Here is a 15746-nt window from a genome sequence, read left to right as displayed (position 1 = left end):
TTCTCCGGGCGATCACTCGCAATGCGGGGAGAGCTTCTAGCGTAAATGTACGGAATACGATAATATGGAGTACACATGTGCATGGACAGTCTCAATACAGTTAAGAAAAGAAACAAAACATAGTAGATTATGTATAGATGGGAAAAAAAATAAACCAAAGGGAAATCTCCCGTTCATCCGATCCCGTTGACCCGGCCAGTAAAACAAAACAAATTTGAATAAGAAAATAACAAGAAGCCACCTGGAAAATACAAGCACACCGACTAGGATCCACGGGGAAAAGGAAATAAAAGTCAAAGTCATAGGCAACTGGAGGCAATTTGGTACAACGTAGACCAAGCCCAGATAGACCATTAGGAGACTGGCTGCACGGCTGCCGGTTGATCCTGGCCATTGATGGCTCGAGGTACCTGCACCCCGCTGCGACGTAGCTCATCTATTTTAGCCATGGCAGGCCCCGTGCAGATGCGACCGGTCTGCATAAGCGTGCGGAGACGTTTCCGACGGGCCTCGCCGCTGCGCTCTTCGCCGCGACCAACGCCCTCATCCACCCAATCTACGGCATGGACCTTGAAGCTCATGCCGTCGTGGCGACCGTCCCATTTGCGAGACTTCAGCCCGAACATGAGAGTGCTGTCATACTGGGCCACGCGGGGAAGAACTAGAAGGGTGATGTGCAAGTCCTTGTCCGTTGGGGGTATCGGTGGGAGGCGTGAGCCCTTGGTCGGGGAGTCGCCGTCAGTAGTAGCTTCGGGCGGCGGTGCGTGCTGGTAGGTATCTTTAATCTCCAGATCGAGCATTGACTCGTCCACGTCGTCGCCCCACGCACCGCGAATGAATCCGGAGTGGATGGCAGCGGCGACAGGGTCTGAGTCGTCTGTATAAACGCCGGTGCCCCAGAGGGCGCGTCGGGCGCAAATTTCCTCTCGGTGAGATTGATTGATTCGGAAACGGGGGACTCGAACAGTAAAGGTGCAGTTCTCTCGCTGTTCGAAGCGGGGAAGAGGTTTGGGGGTTGTTGTATATCCAAACTTGGAGCTATCCACAGAGGACTTGGCAGCGGGGGTACTGATGCGAGGCGTGTAGAGCGTTGAGCCAAGGTGGTGCCGAGGAAGATGGGCTACACTCGAAAGCAACGGTGCTAGGTTCACGGTAGTACGAGGCTCACGAATAGGAGACGCAGCCGGAATGGTGGCTGGTCGAGGAACATGGTGATGATGGTGATGGTGATGTTGGTGGTGATAGTGTGCGGCAGGAGGCTCCGCTGGGGATGTTCGATGGAAGGTAGGACGTTGAAGGGAGCTCAGGGTAGCCGCATCTTCGTCTGCCTTGTGGCGATGATGGTGGTGGCTAAAGGAATGTTAGCATTTGGATGACACGAGCTGTATCTGATTGGGTAGAACATACTGATGGTGATGGTGGTGGGCATGCCGAGACCGACGGGCGTTACGTGCTGACAGTATGCCTCGGGCGTCATTGGCCTCGATTTCCATCTGCTCCTCGTCGCGCGACTTTCTCGGTCGTCTGCCGGCTGCAGAGGATGGTCGAGCAAGCTTAGACGCCTCATCCATCCCTTCTGCATTCATTGAGCGACCCGTGAGGCTATCGCGTTTGAAGGGACTTGAGCCCAATGGTGTCGATGGTCCGCTGCCACCAGTGGCCGCGGTGACACCACCAACGCCGCTGCCAATACCGGAGAACACTCGTCCCAGTTCATTCTTGATCGCTGGCTCTCCAGCGGGACCAATGTATGGAGCCTGAGCGCCTTGTACAGCTTGTGGAAGCGGCGATGCACGGCCACCGCGTTTCCCATCAACACCTACGGCCAGTAGGCTGCGGTGATGGAGCAGTTCATCGCTTCCTTTGCGTCGTCCTTCATCAGCTAGGGCTGCTAGACCCGATGATGCGGCAGCTGTCGATGCGGTGATAGTAGGGGTGGGTCCTATCCGTGGAGGCTGCCCTTGGTGTTGTCTGAGGTACGGATCATGGGGCGGCGGCGGAGTTGGCTGACTGTTTCGAGACTGAAGAGAGATCTGAGGTTGTCTATTCCCACCCGGTTGCGACCCCAGTGATTTAGTGTAGCTTTGAATGGCCCCAAACCCGAAACCCGACCCGTGCTCGGGTGCAGGGAAGCGCTTACTCTCCGGTGACGGAGGGTGAGAGCGACCGTGGTCCCACGTAGAGCCGCTCTGGTGACGATCGAGCGGGTCGCGTTCACCGTAGTGGGAGCCATACCGATATGTTCCAGGCTGGATCAACTTGGCATCCGATCCATGGGGTGGAGCCCGTTCTCGCTCCCGCTGTGCAGTATCCTCCGAGCGCCGCTCGCCGAATATGTTTGCAAACCGACCATGCTGTGGATCATGACTTCCGTACGACCCAGATGCAGGTCGAGGGCCGGACTCGAAGGGGCGATCCGCGACCCCTCCTGGCTGTGAGATCGGACTGTAGCCGGGGGGTCGTGTGGGTGCGTCTGCATGGGGTGGCTGACTACTGGGCCGAGTGATCGGACCGTTGAGACTCATGCGACGAGGTTCACGGTACGGTGGCTCTGCCGTGGAGATTCGAGGCGAAGGGTGCGTCGAGTGTGGTTTCTCGGGATACTGTGAGAGCGACGAGCGCGTCAAGCCCCCGAATACCGACTGCTCTCCACCCTGACTCGAGCCTCCACCGGACCCAGACCGGTATGTACGGGCGCCTTGAGGCTTGGAGAATGGCTTCTCCGGTGTATGTGAACGATGGAAGAAAGAACTATCGAGTGGCGAGGGTCTTGCCGGGGCAGTGGGTGGGGACATGGCGGCGGAAGATGACGATGCGGGTGCATTACCGAATATTGACGATGCAGGTGGTCGCGAAAAGAACGGCGCTGATTCTCGTGCAGGTTCTCGTGCAGGTTCTCGTGCAGGTTCTCGCGCAGACCGATCTGGGTCCGAGCCTAACATGGCGGAAATCGACATGCTGCTGCCCGGTCGGAGCGCCTGATCGCTAGGTACATCGCGCGACATCAAAGAGCCCCCAGGCGCGTGGGTTGATTGGGCTCGTGAGGAATATGAGTGTGGAGGGGATGGGGGTGGCATTTGGCGATTTCCAAACGCGGGTGGTGCGGACTGTTCGTTCGGGCCTATCAGACGGGTTCAAGTTAGCAAAATGTTTGTTGATACAGCGAGGGGATTCCAAGATGACCGCGCATGTCCCGATCGGATGAGTGACGAAATCCATGTATCGCGACAAGGACGGTTGCACGGGGCTCTCGGGCCCAAGTCGGGTGCTCACCAGGAAATCTAGGACTCCCACTGCTGCCCTGGGAAGTACGACGCGCTGTTTCTTGCTGTGATGGCGTATGATTCATAACGGAAGCACCTAAGAGCCCTGTGAACGAGTGAGCAACAGTTCAAAAGGGAAAGCAAGGGCCAGATCGAGGAGAACCCGTGACTCCGGAAGCTACCACGCTAGTCCCAAAAGGGCAGGGGCTCATCTAGACACGCTAGACCAGACCTGGACTAGCGCTCCCGAGCTGTCGTCCAGTCGATCTGCGCCACCGGGGAAAATCAATCAGGGGCAGTGAGTTTAGGCAAGGGAAGAGGAAGAAGTCTTGGATGGGATTTGATGTGTCGCGTGACTTTAACCATCCGAATCCGATGGCCACAAAAATCCATTCCTCCGTGCGCCCATACCCACAAAAGGGGACTGCAACAAAGTAACAAAGTGGAGGCCAACCACGGCACAAGTCCGATCCTTGGAATCCTCAATCTGGGGCATCTGAACCATTTGGGCAGAGGGAAAGTAAACACAAAACTAGAGATATTGCCTACCTTCACGATATCGAATAGCCTGAGGTTGTGAATTATTCCTGCGGTGCGTTTGTTCATGATTCCTCGTCTCAAGACTCCCATGCCGACGGTGTGCTTGTGTTGGGCCATTCCTCGGAAAGTATGCGCTGGAAGCATCTCGAGAAGTATTCGACGTCCGTGCGGCGGTTGACTGGTAGAGCTGTGATGGAGAGGGCGTTGTGTTTGAGGAGGGAGAAGGGTATGGGCGAGGCTTGTCAGTCTCTTGACGAGACTCGTTAAAAGGCGCAGCGAACTCTTGTGGATCGCGAGGTTCTTGTGAGGCCCCCAAAGGCGAGGGCCGTGGCGGGTATGAGTGCTGTAGTCGTCGGTAGTCCATGTCCAAAATTGTGCTGGGCACCAACTAAGAGTAAGATAGAGATAGAAAGGAAAGTATAAGAGAACAGAATGGCGGTGGAACAGTGAAATGCAAAAGAAAAGAGAAAACGGGAATGGGCCAGAGCTGCAGGATCAGCGGTTGATCGCGCGACCCGGATGATAGCACGATGGGAACGTGCAGAAAGAAGTAAGGGTGCTTAGGTGGAAATGTGTCAATAATCCACAACCCACAATCAAAAAGATCTCACTTTGACCGAAATTTTTTCCAAAGTTAGGGGGAGAAAAAACGGTGAAGCGATGACGGTGTCTCTTTAGCGTGATGGGCCTCGGGGCCAAGACCTTTTCTATCTCGCATGCGGGGATTGTGTCCGATTGTGTTCGACGGTATATATATAGTTGTGTGATTACATTTGACATGCATCTAATATTTTTAAAAATACAGAAAGAAGAAGAGAAAGAAAAAAAGAACAAGTTACATTTTCAACATTTCAATATATTCTTAATATTCTTATTTTTTTTCCATTCGGGATTCATGCCCAACCCACATGCTTATTCTCTAAATCCTGGAGTTTGTGTCTTGTATTACCTGTTCCTTGTGTACCGGGATGTGTTTGTGCTAGGCCTATTGCATATGCAGGAAATGTGCTAGGATGACCTTGTTTGGGCATGAAATGTGAAAAATTAAAAAAATTCCTATTATACTAGGCTTTGGGTATACTTCATACATGTTTAACTTCTTAACCTCCTCAACCAGACGAACTTGTCCTAATATATAATACAGAGGTACAAGATGCACATATAATCACAAAAGAACCAATCAGAGACCCTCGACGTCATAGGAAACACAATATTCACCACTTGACCGTGGAACCTCACTCTTACTTCAATTGTAGTCGGCGCTTCCACCTCATTCCACTCTTGGTCAGGGCACGTTGGGTGCGCTCAAGTGGGTAGTTGACGGGGGATTCACCACCGGTGAAGATGAAGAAGTCATAAAGGAAAGCACCCATAAACCCACCACTCAGAGCTCCAACCCAAGGCCCATACAACCAGTAAGGATCAGTGAAAAGAGTGTTAGAGTAACCAAGAGCAAGAAGCGCAAGTCGAGGACCAAAGTCGCGACTCGGGTTGAATGCCGCTCCGGTCTGGTGGGCAAAGCACATACTCAGACAAGTGATGACCAAGCCGATAATCAGTGAGTTCATACCAGCACCAGGTGGAGCATTCTGGTCATCACCAAGAGCCAGAATGGTGACGGTCAAAAAGGCCGTACCGAAAAACTCGTTAAAGAACGCCGTGGTAGAACCAACCCAAACCTCACGGGAATTCGTCACAAAGCTGTTAATAATACCGGTGTCCGGGTTGAGGTAGAGGTAGTTTTGAATCGCTTCGTAGTAGATTCCATACGCAACAAGAGCCGCACAAAAGGCAGCCACGAACTGAGCAGCAAAGTATTCGGGCATCTTGCGTTTGGGGAAACCACGGAAGAACCACAACACCATGGTCACGACAGGGTTCAGATGGGCACCGGAAACACCACCACTAATGTAGATGGCCATCATAGTTGCCAAGCCCCAGGCCCAGGCGGTTGTGTTGGGATTGCCCTGCTTAACAACGGTGACGGACAAGTCGACACAGAACCCCATAGTGAGCTGGACAAACACACCCAGGCCCTCGGCGAGAGCCTCACGGTGGTGGGTACGGATGACCGACCAAGTGTTGTGGTTGTTGTGCACTTCATCCTCAACCAGTTCCTGCACAAGCGGATGCAGGTCGTCGGGGTAATCTGCCTTTTCCAGTTCGGGAATATCTAGGAGTGCGTCCAGTCTCGTACCTGGGTCTTGAATCCCTAACTGATCATCACCGAACTCCAACCGCTCCTCTGGTTCATCATTGGCTGGAGAATTTCCCTCCTGCACAGCCGACAGTTGTTCTGGGGGCAGATCCCAGGCCGAAGGACGGCTTCCCCGGATCGAGGAGGTACGCGACATGCGCGAAGTCTGTCTCGCGGAGGTGCCATCACCCGCGAGAATCTTGTTCATAAAATTATTCTCACGCTGCAAACGAGCATCCTCAACCTGGGCAGCCATCTTGCGCGGGTCGGCAGACGTATCAATGCGACCCTGCTCGATATCATTGGGGTTCACATCAAGCCCAAGTCTCTGCGAGTTCTCCGTGGGACGCTGGGCATTTGCCAGGTTCTGCAAGAGCTCATCCTTGGTTGGCACCATGCTCGGCCGCACCACACGCGGCAACGGCTTTGCCAGAGACCAGACCGGTCTGGTGTTGGAGGCCTGTTCATAGGATGGATTTAGATCTGCGTACCCCGGCTGGACGAAAGGTTCCTGAGCCAACCGCAGCTGGGGGGTTCCATCTGGTCCAGCTAAGGTGAATTTGCCCTGCGTACGCTGTGCGAGAGTACGGCGGGTAACCAAACTGGGTGCTCCGCTGCCATTACTGCGTCTCGAGGCAACCGAGCTATATCGCCGGGTACCACTGCCATTCTCAACGGAGGTTCTCATGGGTGAGATATAATCCGCATCGCTGACGGCTCGGTTCCGGGCTGGTGACTGTGGTTGAACATCAGACTAGAAAGTATGTTAGATGATAGTTTCTTTCTGGTGCTTGCTTCAACTCACTCTCACCCTCGGACCAGTCTCCGGATCCATAATGACTCTGATTTGAGATGGTCTATCCGTATGATCGGCAAAGTTGATGGGTAAAAGGCGTTCCTGCCAAGAAAGAACAGAACTGCTTTAAAGCAGAGAAAAAAAGAAGAAAAAAAAAAGACGGAACAAGAAAGGACAATTCACACTAAATTTATTTCAACCTCCCTCCTACACTGTGTGACGCCATGGCTCGAGGATTTTCATTGAACTCCTCAGTTGGAGTGTAGGGTGGATCATACTCTCAGCATATCAGAACCTGGCGACCAATGAGTTGTTTCAGCATTCGATATAATTTGACAGTTCCTGTGCTGGTCCATGTGAGCTCCACAAAAGCTTGCCTCATTGAACCATTTGAGTATTTTGACGCTATCAAGTAACTCTGTTGTGACCGCGTTACTTGCTTTCCAAGGTTTGTTAGGGCCTGCAGCTATATTGTTTGCATTTTGTGAGGGGAAGATGGGTCTGTATGTCATCGTGCGTTGTTTTTCTTTATTTTGTGGAATCGGTCCAATAGACGTGTCCCTTGGCATGCAGCTGTGGATTTCAACCTTGGAAGTATCCAAATCTCGGGATTCCTGCTTTTCTGTGGATTATCAGCAAGTTCCGATCTTGACTGGGATTCCACAGGAGCTTAAAGGGGAGTTCCGCTCATATGTATGTACGTCAATTAATTTTATTAAATATGGTTCATTTGAACGGTTTATTTGGTAATTTGCCCTAACCATATAATTAGATTATAGCATGGCCGATCGTACATCTATTCAAATCGATATCACGCGCTTACGCGAGTCTGCAGGATGAGACCTCAGGAGCCGAGAGTATGCCAAAGTGGAGCTTTTTATCAACCTCCTTGCTGTAGATGGGAAGCTGCAGATGTGGATTAAAAGAACAAACTCAATATTGAAAATCGACGATATCATTCACATTATTAAAAGAAAATCAAATTGGGTATCACAGAAGTCAACAGCACTCATCCTATACACACCGGCGATAGATGTCGGAGGCCATCCTTCGTAAAGTCACTCGTCGTAAACCGTCCTTCCGGCAAAGCAGACCAGAAGACATCAGAGTAAGAATGATTGACACAGTCACTGTCAGGGAATTTCTCCCCAGTAACTACAACAGTCACAGGACGTTGAACAACATTCTGCCCATCCCAATGAGACAGATACCCCCTCTGCCGGAGAGTATCAAGTTCTTCAACGAGATGCGGGTATAGTTCTTGAGGCAACGTCTTGGCATCAAGCATCAAAAGGAAAGTCTGAGCCAGGTCAGCGTCAGCGTGAAAGCTGCTTGGCGTTTCGGGGTTAAGAGATGACCGGGCGGCAGCATCGTTCTCAGCGTCAAGTTTCGCCAGAAGAGGGTCGAGACTGAGCCGCTGTAGGATGTCCTCGGGATCGGTCTCCGCAACTGCGTTTCCAATCTGCAGCTTCCCGTTGTGCATCCAGACCGCCGTTCGGAGCCCATCGCATCCCTCGTTGAGAGACGACCTGAGGGCATGTGGGCACGTGTCTAGTGTAGGGAACGTACACGCACCACTCTGGGGGTGAATGTGGGCGTGTGTTGTGGATGCATGAGGTAGGAGTATCCGTTTGATATTGACCGGGAGCAATCGGAGACATTGGAATGCGGCTCTGGGAAAGAATGTTGTCAGATAGGTGTATCTCGGAGACCACAGCATTGTAAATATTGCGGTAATACTTACAGACATCCGATGATAAGGCATCCGGCGCGGAAGAGGATCGCCTTTCGCTTTCCAATGGATTCGTAGTATTCATTGAGATAAAGCGACAAGCCTGGAATGCACTCTGTCGGGTATGATCGTAGGGGATGATCATCGAGAAGCCATGGATCGTATTCGAATCGGGTGTTGGACTCAAGGTCTAAATCCTCCTTTAAGGATTCCATGGTAGTGGTCTCGTCAGATGCACTGATAGCTTCCATAGCGAGATTTAAGGGTGAAATCTCCCAGGCGCGATATAGCTCGTATAAGGGGGCGAACCAGGTTGCAGAGTGCCAAGTGCTCAAAAGCCAAGAGTGCGAGGTGCATGGTATAAATATCGTAAGCTCAAGGTATCTAGGATGAGGGGACATCGCGCAATTGTGCAGGGAATTGCGCGTAGCACGCCATCATGATTGGCGATTGCATTTGCATGATCGCCGGGAGAAGGTGAGGTCTGTTAAACCACACATTCTGCAAATCAAGAAACTGTGCTGGATATGATTTTATAAAAGGCAATGAATCCATTCGCACACGTGTGTAACATGTCATAGTTATATAAGGGCTGCACGATAAGACCTCGGGAGCATCTTCACAACTCACCTGATTCGCCAAGACGCCAAGACGCCAAGACCCGGCCCATTTAATTTCATCTTAATATAACATAGTAGTATGGAGTAGGTGTGGGAATATCACAGTTTATACAGAGTACATGAAAAACCGTTATGATTTTCACCTTTTTCTGCCTACAACTCTGTATGAGGAAAAGCTACACGGAAAGACATACCGAAAGACATCACAGGTAATGCGGCTGAGAGGCCATTGAATGGCTATACCTTTTTAATTTGTTAGTTTGTCATACTTGTACATACATCTTCTTTCTCTATAATAATAGTCTGTTGACTTTGTCTACCAATGATGATCCTCCGAGGTGGCTAAACAGGACTCGATTCACCCGAAAGAGGTTGTAAGAGAAAAGCAAAAGCATCCAACCAGCCGACGGACAACCGGGATTAACCAACTCGGAACATCGATCTACCCCTACCGCAACCGGTCGCTCATATCTCAGTTCTTGCCTTACCTTCGCGGGTGGGGACCCACTGACACAAACCCAGGCTGAGTGAAAGATACCCGCTAGTTGCATTAGCTTCTTTCGGGAGCACGCCGATCTTAACTACCTCGAAGGGATTAAAGCGAGAGTTCATGTGTTCCGATGGATGCGTATGTATGAATTGGAAGTTAGGATTTACATACGACTGGCCGAGTTTGCGCGTCTGAACGATACCTATGGTTCTACGGAGCGAGACTCGAGGAAATATCGACTAAAATCCCACTATTTAGGAAGAGACAGATGACGACTTCAGTCCAGTCTTGTGGGGTTGGTTGACATCCCATAGATTTTAGTCCTCTAAGGCTGGATCACTCCTGGAGCACGTCACCGCTTGACGCGTCTACCTAATCAAGCATGGTCACCTTGGTTTCTATATTTATGAAAGGTTTATGTAGATAGAACAGTGACAAGTGAAATAAAAATTCGTCGCTAAAATAGCTCAATAAGAAGTTCTCTGATTGCCTGCGGGTCCATCTCTTTCATCTGACGGATCTCATAGCGCTTGATATTAATATAGTGGTCTATCATGGGCCGACCGATCATGGAAGATAGAAGGCCATCATCCGCATCCAAGATTTCCAAAGAATCATTGAGGCTTTGTGGTAGGGCCTCGCCACAAAATGAAGCTTGATTTGCTGGAATACCCAGATCCGGCCAAGTCAATGGCTCCTTGCCTGCCAACCCTAGAAGCCCGGCACCCAGGATTGCTGCCAGTGTGGAGTACATATTGGCAGTGACATCGATGCATCGAAGTTCCCAGTGGCTAGATTCCACCTTTCGAATAGGGACAGCTCGTGATTGTGTTCCCCAGCCGACTGTGTCTCCAGCCATGCACGGTTTGCGCCGTTCGTAAGAGACTTCTAGCGGCAAGCAGAAGCTCCAGAGACTAGGAAGACGCTTTAGGATGCCCGCGAGGAATGAAGCTTCAAGGGTGGAACTGGCAGGTTGTAGTGAGAGATGCATATGTTGGCCATTTGACTGCGACTCAAAAGATACAGGTTTAGGAGACATAGTAACCTCATAGCCATGGCGGGAGAATGTGTCTTTGAGGTAATCGTGCACAAGTATCAATTGATCGACCGCTTGTATTGGTTGGAGGGGCCCTAGGACGATCTCATATTGTCCCCGAAAGCCTTCTGTATGCACCGCTTGGACTACCACACCTTGGGCGCGTAGTCGAGTCACGCACTGTTCCACATATTGGAAACACGGATCCCGTAGACCTGAGACGGCAAAGTGTCCTAAGCCGCCACTGCATCGAACCATTGCATTTGAAGATGGGTCCGATTTCATCACAATAAACTCCACTTCGAAACCTACGAGGAAATCTAATTCCCACGTCTGGCGTGCCTCTCGCAGCACCCTTGCTAGCGCCTGCCGGGGACAGAGATCACTACTGATTGGGCGTTCTAGTTTTGTGAGGTTCAAAGCGCACATCACAATCGCAGTTCCGGGATGAGAAGCTGACCGAAGGGATGACCAGTCTGGAACTGCCCAGTACATGCCTCTTGGGGGATCATGGGGAAGGATATGATTGCTGACAGTACAGCCGAGCGCGATTCCAGCGGCCTGAATAGGCGTTCCTTCGGCAACTTGAGCGATAACGGACTCAAGAATGAGTACGCGGGCCCGAAGTACACCCGAATAGTCCTGCCATTGGAAACGAATGTAGCTGATCTCAGGGTGATCTTCTCGAAATTGCTTGAGGATTTGTGTCGGACATGCGGGGATTTCCATCGCAATGGGGATTGGATAGTGCATTAGTGCTGCTAAGGTTTTGATGTTGAGGTCTTGCAAATTTTCCTTGGGAATTCATGATTATAGGGGAAACCCCGAGGGTTGAATCGAAGGGAGTGGAGCATAAACCTTACGTTTGACGAGTTATACTAGTAGATACAAGATATGTATATATACCTTGGTACATACAGTGCCGATCTTTTCAGTGAAGCGGAGCTTTGAAATTACTGTGGAGAAATACGTATTTACCACTAAATCACACACAGAACCAGAGGTTCCTGGGGGTATCTACATCGTATAGTAATCAATACTGTAATAGTACCAATCTTAGTTTTAGCCCTAGTAATATCTATGAATGGACCACATTTTGCAGACTTTTGCAAGATGCCCCCCATTCGGTAATCCTAGAAAGGCTAGCTATTTAAGTACTGAACGATATGGCTCTCTTCCATTTGTCCAGCCCCTTCTTCTTCCCCACCACTTGAGTGCATGACATCGACATGGCCACTCCAGCGGTTGAAGAATTTCCGAATGACGCGATATTCACGAACCTTGTCAAGCTCAGAGAAACTGTCCCCGGCGCGGTGATTTATGATGAATATGGCATTGTGTAAGGGTATAGGGACCTTTTCGAAGATATTGTGCATTTGCGTCAGGTCTTGCGAGAAACACGAGAAACACTTCCGGGTTGTATGGACAGCAGGGGTCTCTTACAACCAGAAGCCAAACCTGTTGCTACCATGACAGTCAGCATCTACTACTTTCTTGTTAGCTTCATTGCTATCGCGTCTTTAGGAGGGGCATCTGTTCCACTGTGTGAGTTGCCTCATAGTCCTCAAAATGGCGCCGAGGCGAACAATAGCTAATCACATATCAAGCACCCACCGCCTCTCTGGAGAAAACCGCCTATTCATTGAGCAAAGCAAATGCTTGCTGCATTCTGTTTGATCCTTGGACAGCCGATGAGTCCATTGTCATCAAATCCCATGTACAGAACATCTCAGGCCAGCGGCTTCACACCATCCAGACGCAGCGAGCTGAAGAAAAGTGAACTTCACACACTAAGATCGAGATTGAGAGTCTCTCACTATCCCTGAGAGTGATATATGCTTGATCATGTTTTCTTCGGGCACCACCGGGCGGCCGAAATGTATTCTTTTTCGAAACCCAGGTGGAGCCCACGAGCCTGTTTCTAACGTACCGCCCAGTACACTGGATAGGAAGCTCAAGTACGCCTTTAAGAAATGTCTTGGTGGGAATGAAAACTAGCCGCCTTATGCGCGGCGCTGGTCTAGCTCATATCTGGGAAGCGCTCAAAGAAGGCATTGTCACAAGCACCTCGCTAACCCCAGTGCGTCTTAAAGCCATGGAAGAATATTACTATTCCCATATTTGTCAGTTGTCATCGGAAGACCATGGCAGATATGTTGCTAGGGCGTCCAAGCTGCAGACAGTTTTGGCCAGTGGCTCCATGCTGAATCCTACTACGGCGCAATTTTGGAAGAATCTTACCAACATGCCCATTGCTACTACATTTGGGATAACTGAGATAGGAGGTGGGGTGTTTCGGACCTCTCCTTACAGCGCCTTCGTCGATGTTCGTCAGAGTTGAACCGAAATTATATCCATGGATGTTATTATTATACTGACGAATCTGAATTTGGCAGGATGTATTGGCGAGCCTATGCCAAATAAAGTGGTAAAGTTGTCCGATGGTGACAGGTGCCAACTTTTCGTCAAGGCTCCTGGGATGTTCACCCAGTAAGGGGGAATATTATTAAAGATTTCGACTGTTTCTGAGAGTTGATGTAGCTACATCGGCGATGAGGAGGCCACCAAGGCTGCCTTTGATGAAGAAGGTTTCGAACAGATGATATCCTTCGTCGCGAGGGGAATCAATTCATCTTTCTCGGAAGGGCATCGAGTGACTGTATGTTGATACTAGCGAAAGAAGTTGGGTAATGCGCTAAAAGTTCAAACAGGGATTAGATTCTCTGCATTCACAGTGTCGTATAAATTACCCAGACTTCTACGAATTCTACAAGAAGAAGAGGTCGCTCGCCCCCTTCACAACTTCGGATAAAGGTAGGAAGAACGAAATGCGTGAAAAATACTTTGAAGTATCTGGTTATCGACCCAATGATTATGCCGTGCCCGGTGTGGAATTCTTCGGAAATAAGACTGGCAGTTATTTTATTAACCCTGCAGAAAGAGTACCCTCATGAAACAATTTGCAAGTGTGGATTTCTTTGTGCTATTGAACAGAGCATTGAGAGCGAGCTGGTGAAGAGTTACCGTGTAATTAATTGACGCGTTTTGCGCCTATGAAATACCTGCACGTGGCTTCCAAGGCTGTATCGATCGAGATTGTAATCTCCGACGCGGCAATGGCCGATGATCATACTGCTTTTTTGCCTTAGCGGGCTCTTGGTAGTTCTTCAGCTGAGCCGCCGAACTGCTCCACTTCCAAGGTCTTCCAAGGTTATACTCCCGCTATTGTTCCAAGGTTACCCATAAGCGGGGCCGTCTACCAAATCCATGGGTGTTTTGTATACTCCATACAATGTTGTTGTATTGAATTTTACTACTACTTATGTACTAGGGCTTCAATATTGGTAGATCGTATCGACATTAGTACTAGCTTAGGATTTATTGTATTGTTGAATCTTTGACTACAAAGTCTAGTAAGATAATGCCGTAACACAGAACTTCTTCCCGTCCCCAAATAACATTCTTCTTTCGTGTTTATCCGACCATGAGCACTCAACCAGCTATGCAGAGTAGCCCCTTGCCGGCCGACTCTAAGACACCCTTACCAAAATATGAGTACCCGCCTGAGACGAAAACCCAGCGTGAGCAAATCCCATGGAAAAATGTTTGAACAGGCTGACAATCGAAAGTGAATTATGCGGACCTAGTTACCCTCGACCTCTCCGAGTTCGATCTTCCGGGAGGTAAACAGAGGCTAGCAGAGCAATTGAAGGAATCTGCACATAAAATTGGTATGTGTCGCCATCTTCTACGTCACGACAGGGTCAGCACTGACGCTCAATAAGGCTTCTTCTATGTCACCAACATCGGCCTCTCCCAGGAACAAATCGACCGACAGTTCGCAATCGCCAAAGCATTCTTTGCTCTCCCGGAAGAAGAGCGACTCAAATATCGGGCCCCGCTGGAAGAAGGAAGCTATAATGGGTACCGACCCCTTGGTGCGGTCGACATTAAACCCGGGGTGAAGGACACCCTTGAGTTCTATAGCATCTTCAAATGCATCGCGGAGACTGAGAGAACGCAACCGAAAATCATCCGAGAATACTGGGATGAGATCGAGAAATTTTCCCGCCATGTGCATGAAGATATATCTTTTAAGCTCCTGCAGCTGCTGGCGATCATGCTCGAACTGCCCGAAGACCATTTCCTGGAATGCCATCGCTACGAGGACCTCTGTGACAGCTCCATCCGTTACATGTACTATCACGCCCGGTCAAAGGAACAGAACGAGGCTTGTCGTGATATTTACTTTAATGGGCACACCGATAACGGTAGCATGACGTTCATGTTCCAACAGCCGATATCTGCGTTACAGGTGCAGCGCAGTCCAGAATCTGACTGGGAGTATCTATACGTACCGGCCGGCACCCTCGCCGTCAATTTGGCCAATGCATTCAACTTTTTAACAAATGGATACATGAAATCGGGCTTCCATCGGGTGATTGCGCCCCCGGAGGACCAAGCGCACAATGACCGGCTGGCATTACTTTACTTTTTACGGCCGACGGAAAAGCTGATTTTGAGAACGCTTGATACTCCCTTTTTGCAGAGGGAAGGCTATGGGAAAACAACAACTGAGAATGATCTGGAAATCTCGTGGCATGAGAACTGGAGAGACAACGTGAGGAGCCGGGGTCTGCGGAATTACAATAAGTGAGTTGGGAAGCTGGGACCTGTCAAGTCTCCTTTGGGATAGGCGGGTTTCAATTCCGACTGAGTATAACATGTTGTAAGGCCCAGTGTGGGGAAAAGAACGGCAGAGGAGTGGAACAATGCCACCTTAGTTAGTATTGGACGGAGGCGAGAGAAAGGTAGAGTGAATTTACACTTTAGAACGTCGGCCAAGAAGGGTCAAAGAGAAGTAAAACAACAGCCTCGTAAGAGTATTGGGGAGATGAGATACAAAGCACCAGGATGCGAGTGAGTGAAGTGGAAAGGGAAGAGAAAAGGGGAAGAGGAGAGATTAAAGGGAGTTGGAAGGAGCTCTGAGGGGGAAGGAGCTCAGGGAGGGGAGGAACCCCGAGGAGGAAGGAGTGCCAAAAAAGAAGGAGTGAAAGGAAGGAGTGAAAGGA

At 50.0% G+C, this 15746-nt stretch overlaps 7 protein-coding genes across 7 annotated transcripts; 3 read left to right on the top strand and 4 right to left on the bottom strand.

Moving 5' to 3' along the window:
* Nucleotides 1-353: 353 nt before the first annotated feature.
* On the bottom strand, nucleotides 354-4167 carry N7471_001783 (uncharacterized protein; the record flags this gene model as incomplete). Its single annotated transcript, XM_057274504.1, has 4 exons — nucleotides 354-1350; nucleotides 1408-3121; nucleotides 3274-3369; nucleotides 3813-4167. The coding sequence occupies 4 exons, from the start codon at nucleotides 4165-4167 to the stop codon at nucleotides 354-356; spliced, it is 3162 nt and encodes a 1053-aa protein (XP_057142683.1).
* Nucleotides 4168-5044: 877 nt separating this feature from the next.
* On the bottom strand, nucleotides 5045-6909 carry N7471_001782 (MIP/aquaporin family protein; the record flags this gene model as incomplete). Its single annotated transcript, XM_057274503.1, has 2 exons — nucleotides 6806-6909; nucleotides 5045-6754 (listed from the first exon to the last, which is right to left on the bottom strand). Exons 1-2 carry the CDS (start codon nucleotides 6833-6835, stop codon nucleotides 5045-5047), a joined length of 1740 nt encoding a protein of 579 aa, XP_057142682.1. The 5' UTR covers nucleotides 6836-6909.
* A 737-nt stretch (nucleotides 6910-7646) lies between these two features.
* Nucleotides 7647-9081, bottom strand: N7471_001781 (uncharacterized protein). The gene is made up of 2 exons (XM_057274502.1): nucleotides 8541-9081; nucleotides 7647-8469 (listed from the first exon to the last, which is right to left on the bottom strand). The coding sequence occupies exons 1-2, from the start codon at nucleotides 8927-8929 to the stop codon at nucleotides 7806-7808; spliced, it is 1053 nt and encodes a 350-aa protein (XP_057142681.1). The 5' UTR covers nucleotides 8930-9081; the 3' UTR covers nucleotides 7647-7805.
* Nucleotides 9082-10095: 1014 nt separating this feature from the next.
* N7471_001780 (glutamine synthetase) lies at nucleotides 10096-11403 on the bottom strand (the record flags this gene model as incomplete). The annotated part of the gene is made up of 1 exon (XM_057274501.1): nucleotides 10096-11403. The coding sequence occupies one exon, from the start codon at nucleotides 11401-11403 to the stop codon at nucleotides 10096-10098; it is 1308 nt and encodes a 435-aa protein (XP_057142680.1).
* Nucleotides 11404-12143: 740 nt separating this feature from the next.
* N7471_001779 (uncharacterized protein) lies at nucleotides 12144-12454 on the top strand (the record flags this gene model as incomplete). Its single annotated transcript, XM_057274500.1, has 2 exons — nucleotides 12144-12219; nucleotides 12282-12454. The coding sequence occupies 2 exons, from the start codon at nucleotides 12144-12146 to the stop codon at nucleotides 12452-12454; spliced, it is 249 nt and encodes an 82-aa protein (XP_057142679.1).
* A 225-nt stretch (nucleotides 12455-12679) lies between these two features.
* N7471_001778 (uncharacterized protein) lies at nucleotides 12680-13628 on the top strand (the record flags this gene model as incomplete). The annotated part of the gene is made up of 4 exons (XM_057274499.1): nucleotides 12680-13004; nucleotides 13071-13164; nucleotides 13216-13333; nucleotides 13386-13628. 4 exons carry the CDS (start codon nucleotides 12680-12682, stop codon nucleotides 13626-13628), a joined length of 780 nt encoding a protein of 259 aa, XP_057142678.1.
* A 530-nt stretch (nucleotides 13629-14158) lies between these two features.
* Nucleotides 14159-15331, top strand: N7471_001777 (uncharacterized protein; the record flags this gene model as incomplete). Its single annotated transcript, XM_057274498.1, has 3 exons — nucleotides 14159-14255; nucleotides 14304-14405; nucleotides 14460-15331. 3 exons carry the CDS (start codon nucleotides 14159-14161, stop codon nucleotides 15329-15331), a joined length of 1071 nt encoding a protein of 356 aa, XP_057142677.1.
* Between the last annotated feature and the right edge of the window lie 415 nt (nucleotides 15332-15746).

Source organism: Penicillium samsonianum (assembly GCF_028829775.1).
Source record: "Penicillium samsonianum strain IBT 33392 chromosome Unknown utg000001l_segment0_segment0, whole genome shotgun sequence".
Taxonomy (NCBI): Eukaryota; Fungi; Ascomycota; class Eurotiomycetes; order Eurotiales; family Aspergillaceae; genus Penicillium; species Penicillium samsonianum.
The sequence above is the reverse complement of the archived record's forward strand: the minus strand, read 5'-3'. Positions and strand labels throughout refer to the sequence as shown.